The sequence below is a fragment of the Xylona heveae genome (genome assembly GCF_001619985.1).
Source record: "Xylona heveae TC161 unplaced genomic scaffold L228scaffold_12, whole genome shotgun sequence".
Taxonomy (NCBI): Eukaryota; Fungi; Ascomycota; class Xylonomycetes; order Xylonales; family Xylonaceae; genus Xylona; species Xylona heveae.
In genome coordinates, this window is record NW_017264204.1 from 1 (window position 1) to 3,972 (window position 3,972).

The window sequence follows — 3,972 nt, forward strand, 5'->3', positions numbered from 1 at the left end:
GCTTCAAAGCTTCGACCCTACCCTGCTGTAGGGTAGCCCTATAAGTGGGCCATGATTGCCAAAACCCTACCCAACCCTACCCTTTCCGCAGCCTAGCCTGGAACTCTGGATAATCTTCAAAATCGATAAATATTGACAGCGCACGCTTCAAGAGACTAACATCACGGTCCTTGATGGTCATATTACTATCTATCGGTTAGCGGTTCTATTGTAGATGGACTTCTAGGAGCGTCTAGGGAAATCATGTAACCTACCCATTGCCAATGGGAAAGGCAGCGCAGCCCAAAAAGACATGAATGAGACTTCCAACCGTCTTTGCCCGTCGCGAGGGTGCTCATCGGAATGGTGCTCGTCCGATGCAAAAGGACAAGTCAAAAGCTCCCTGATCCTATAGACATAGAGGTATTTGTGAATTTGTTTCATTGGACTCTGATTGCGCTTGTCTTAAACTCTAGAGTCTATTGCAAGGAAAAAAACATCAAAACGTACATGTGATGATTCTGTGGCGCAACGACAAGATTCTTGGCATATGAAAATGGCTGCAGTTAGCTATACTCAAACTCTAAAAAGCTTATCCTGTTTCCTATAAGGCTTAGAGTAAACATTTCTTTTGCCAGATTCTACCATTCATAGGTCTTAGGCTGGCAACTCTGGCCTGGCGTTACTCCATGGCTATAAATTAGATATTTATTTATTTATTTTTACTAAAAAAGAAGGCAACCCCCAAGAATAATGAATCTAAAACTTTTAGAAGTACACAACATGATAACTCTTCCATATATGCTTGATAAAAATTTCCTTTCGTAGAAGTTCAAGAATCAAGGGTTTCTGGCAAAGGTTCTCCCCTATCCTATAATTTCTACAGAACATACAATCAAGTTGGAAATATTAATGTTGCTAGCTAAGCTATATAGTAAGAATGACACTAAAGAAATATATGGCAGAAAAATCGCTGTATATAAGTATGGAATGTGGCCCGAGATGCAAGAACCAGGCACAATTAAACATTTATAACTCGTAAAAGTGGATCTTCTTACCGGGAGCTCCTGGTTGACCTGAGTAAGAAAAAAGAGGAGAAATTACCTGACAGTCATGCATTAACATATAGATTGTGTTCTGAAACAAGCAGACGTTGTGGCGTCCTACACTTCAAACTTAGGCCTCCTAACTGCGGGGCACCAAGCTAACCGTACCATAGCTACAGACGAAGCAGAACAGGAAACAAATCCTGAACATGTAGGCAGAATTACCAGTTCGATATGCATCTCTGTAGCAAATACCAAGGATTATGATACATCAATCCCGCCAAATCTGTGGAGGAGAAGCAATCGGATGAGGTCATACAGTCGGGCAGCAGTCACACCACCAGGCAGCCATGAATTTGAAACTTCCCCAAGGTCAACGCCCGCGCGGCCACACTCTCCTCGTTGCTATCCGCCACAATCTCTTCATTTCTTTTTTATCTTGCGATAAGTTGCTGGACTGTATGATACTATACCTGAGCAATCGACGTGAGTTTAATTTCATCATTATCCCGATCGATACCGCCTTCACCTTATTCTTGGTTGTTGTGGTTCCTCTGCTTTTCGCGGTATTATAACCATCAACACATTAGCCATTACATTTGATCATCCTTCGTCCTGAATAGCATGAATTCCCCCGCCGTGTCGGTCGCACTTGCAACCACTTCTCCTGTCCTCGATCTCTCGGGTAGCACTCCTTTTGCCATCATTGTACAATGCATCCTCCACGCCAAACAGCCTATCACGATCTACTCCAGTGATACGATTCTTGATTACACCTTCGCTCTTCATGATCATGGTCTTGAATTTTGTGAAAAGGATCCTAGCACTGGGAAGATCGTGGCATCCATTCCGCGACCGACGATAAACATATGTCCTGATCAAGGACGACCAGCCCCTCTGATGGTGAACAAGGATCGGTTCATCACACTGTTCCCTGAGCAGCCATTTGTGGTGGAACATGCTATAAGCAAAGGCGGGGGTACGATCTCCCATATTCTCTGCCCTTGTCAAATGCATTGTTACTTTAAATCCAAAATGAACATGATTTCTTTATTTTGTCAGTGTCCGCTTATATTTCACATCTCCAGCTCGTTTGTTTTGTTTTGAAAAATATTTGGCTCTTCTCTAATTTCATCATGTGTCACCCATCTTCCCTTTCATGCATGATGCACTACTTTTAGTATCTCGGTCATTGGCATTTGGATGTTACATATCATTCTGTCTCCACGTACCTTAGGAATGACATCCTTCTCCCTAACTCTAACACAGAAGACAAAATTTCCACCGGCAGCGAAAGCTTCTCTTCAAACGACCTCAGGCTCCATATTCTCGCCAACGGACTTCAATCAGACAAGACCTACATAATCCGCACCCGGCTCGGTCACGCAATTACTTGGTGGCGCTATGGATCCGCAGAAGCTATCTTGAAACCGTTACCATCCCGACTGTCGTCACTCACTGAGGCAGGATGGCATCAAGCAACCCTTGCTATGGAATGGGCGCGAGATACCCAATTTGGCACTACTTGGGCAAGCTCTTCTAAGAAATGCTGTGAAGAGAGAGCATCGAATTCAAACGCTGAGGACGACTTTAAAATCAATTTGGCTGCGGCCACTCCCATTTTTCCCGTCGACCAACGTATTCCATTGTCATATCGCAGCGATGGAAACACCCCAGAAGTTGAGTTTCGATGTGAGGGAACATTACCATTGTGGCCATCGTAGGCATAATTACTAGATATATGTGTACAGACTTTGTGCTTACTAGTATGATATAACGTGATATATCATATATATAATGTTAAATTGGATTTAAAGTCTTGTCTACTTTTTACTCTAGAATTTCACAACAAACGGTCACAGTCGGCATTAAAAACAAATTTATAAGAAATGAATCTGAAACATTTCTGCTGCGTAGTTTACTGGGCAAGCCTCTCAAGCTCCTGCCGACGGGCCACTGTCACTGCTGGCTCTGCAGCGAGAAGTGCCATCTTGTCAGCTGAAAATTTCAAAATCTTTGCAGGAGGAAAGAGAGACGGAAGATCATTAAGGAGATGACACTCGACAGTCTGTTTGCACACATTACGCACGAAGGTCTTCCGAGCGACCTAATGATAAATGTCAGTCCCAATTCCATACCGAAGTAAAGAATTATTTTTGATAAAAACGCGGAAGAAATAAAGTTCGAGAGCCCAGCGAATGGCAGCAGCTTAAACTGCGGCGCAGCAGATATTGCATCAGGAAGCCTCACTATTTGCGGATGAACTTGATAGCAAACTCCAGGCTCGTGCAGAGTGATGCATGAGATTCGCTCACCTCGAAACACCTTGGTTGCCTAAAACATTTTATACCCTGACTGCGCAGCAACGCTGCAACTTCATTCGCTCGCATCCCGCAGCCCCTCCACAACCATTTCCGCCTTGTCGCGCATCACCCGAATGAAATTGTATGGATCATCGCAAGGCAGAGACGAGGCAACCGCACGTGCTGTTTAGCCCTGGAATGAGATGCATTAGTAGACGCCAACCAATATATCGCTGGACCACTCATTCTACCGGAGGATTCCTCACTGATTCGTCAATGTTTTCCCCCCACCTTAACCGCGTCGATCAACGAACCCCGTGTCGGAGATAACCTTGTCAATGCAAGCGCCCATCATCTGCGAGCATCAATTAATTAAGATGCAGTGTGCATTCTATTTCCAATGAAAGATGGCCAGCACAGCAAGCTCCCAGTCATCTTGCATTGAACATGGTCAAGGCCTTCCACAAAGACAGAGCCGCAAAGGCACGCTAATCTTTGTGCGCGCACTGTATTCGGTGCCCGTTGATTCATCATGAGTTACTCGTGCGTCATGTCGCCCATTGAGCATCGAGAACCAGAGCAACATATAAGGAAGGCGAATACCCCGCGCAGAACCTAGGAGCCCATTGAAATTCATTCTGATA

The 3,972-nt window shown here is 44.5% G+C and overlaps 2 protein-coding genes across 2 annotated transcripts; both read left to right on the forward strand.

The window, feature by feature from the left end:
• Positions 1 to 1,418: 1,418 nt before the first annotated feature.
• Positions 1,419 to 2,779, forward strand: L228DRAFT_250583 (hypothetical protein). The gene is made up of 2 exons (XM_018333368.1): positions 1,419 to 2,004; positions 2,295 to 2,779. Exons 1-2 carry the CDS (start codon positions 1,650 to 1,652, stop codon positions 2,747 to 2,749), a joined length of 810 nt encoding a protein of 269 aa, XP_018185109.1. The 5' UTR covers positions 1,419 to 1,649; the 3' UTR covers positions 2,750 to 2,779.
• Positions 2,780 to 2,846: 67 nt separating this feature from the next.
• On the forward strand, positions 2,847 to 3,152 carry L228DRAFT_36102 (hypothetical protein). Its single transcript, XM_018336521.1, has one exon. The coding sequence runs from the start codon at positions 2,915 to 2,917 to the stop codon at positions 3,080 to 3,082; it is 168 nt and encodes a 55-aa protein (XP_018185110.1). The 5' UTR covers positions 2,847 to 2,914; the 3' UTR covers positions 3,083 to 3,152.
• The last annotated feature ends 820 nt before the right edge of the window (positions 3,153 to 3,972 follow it).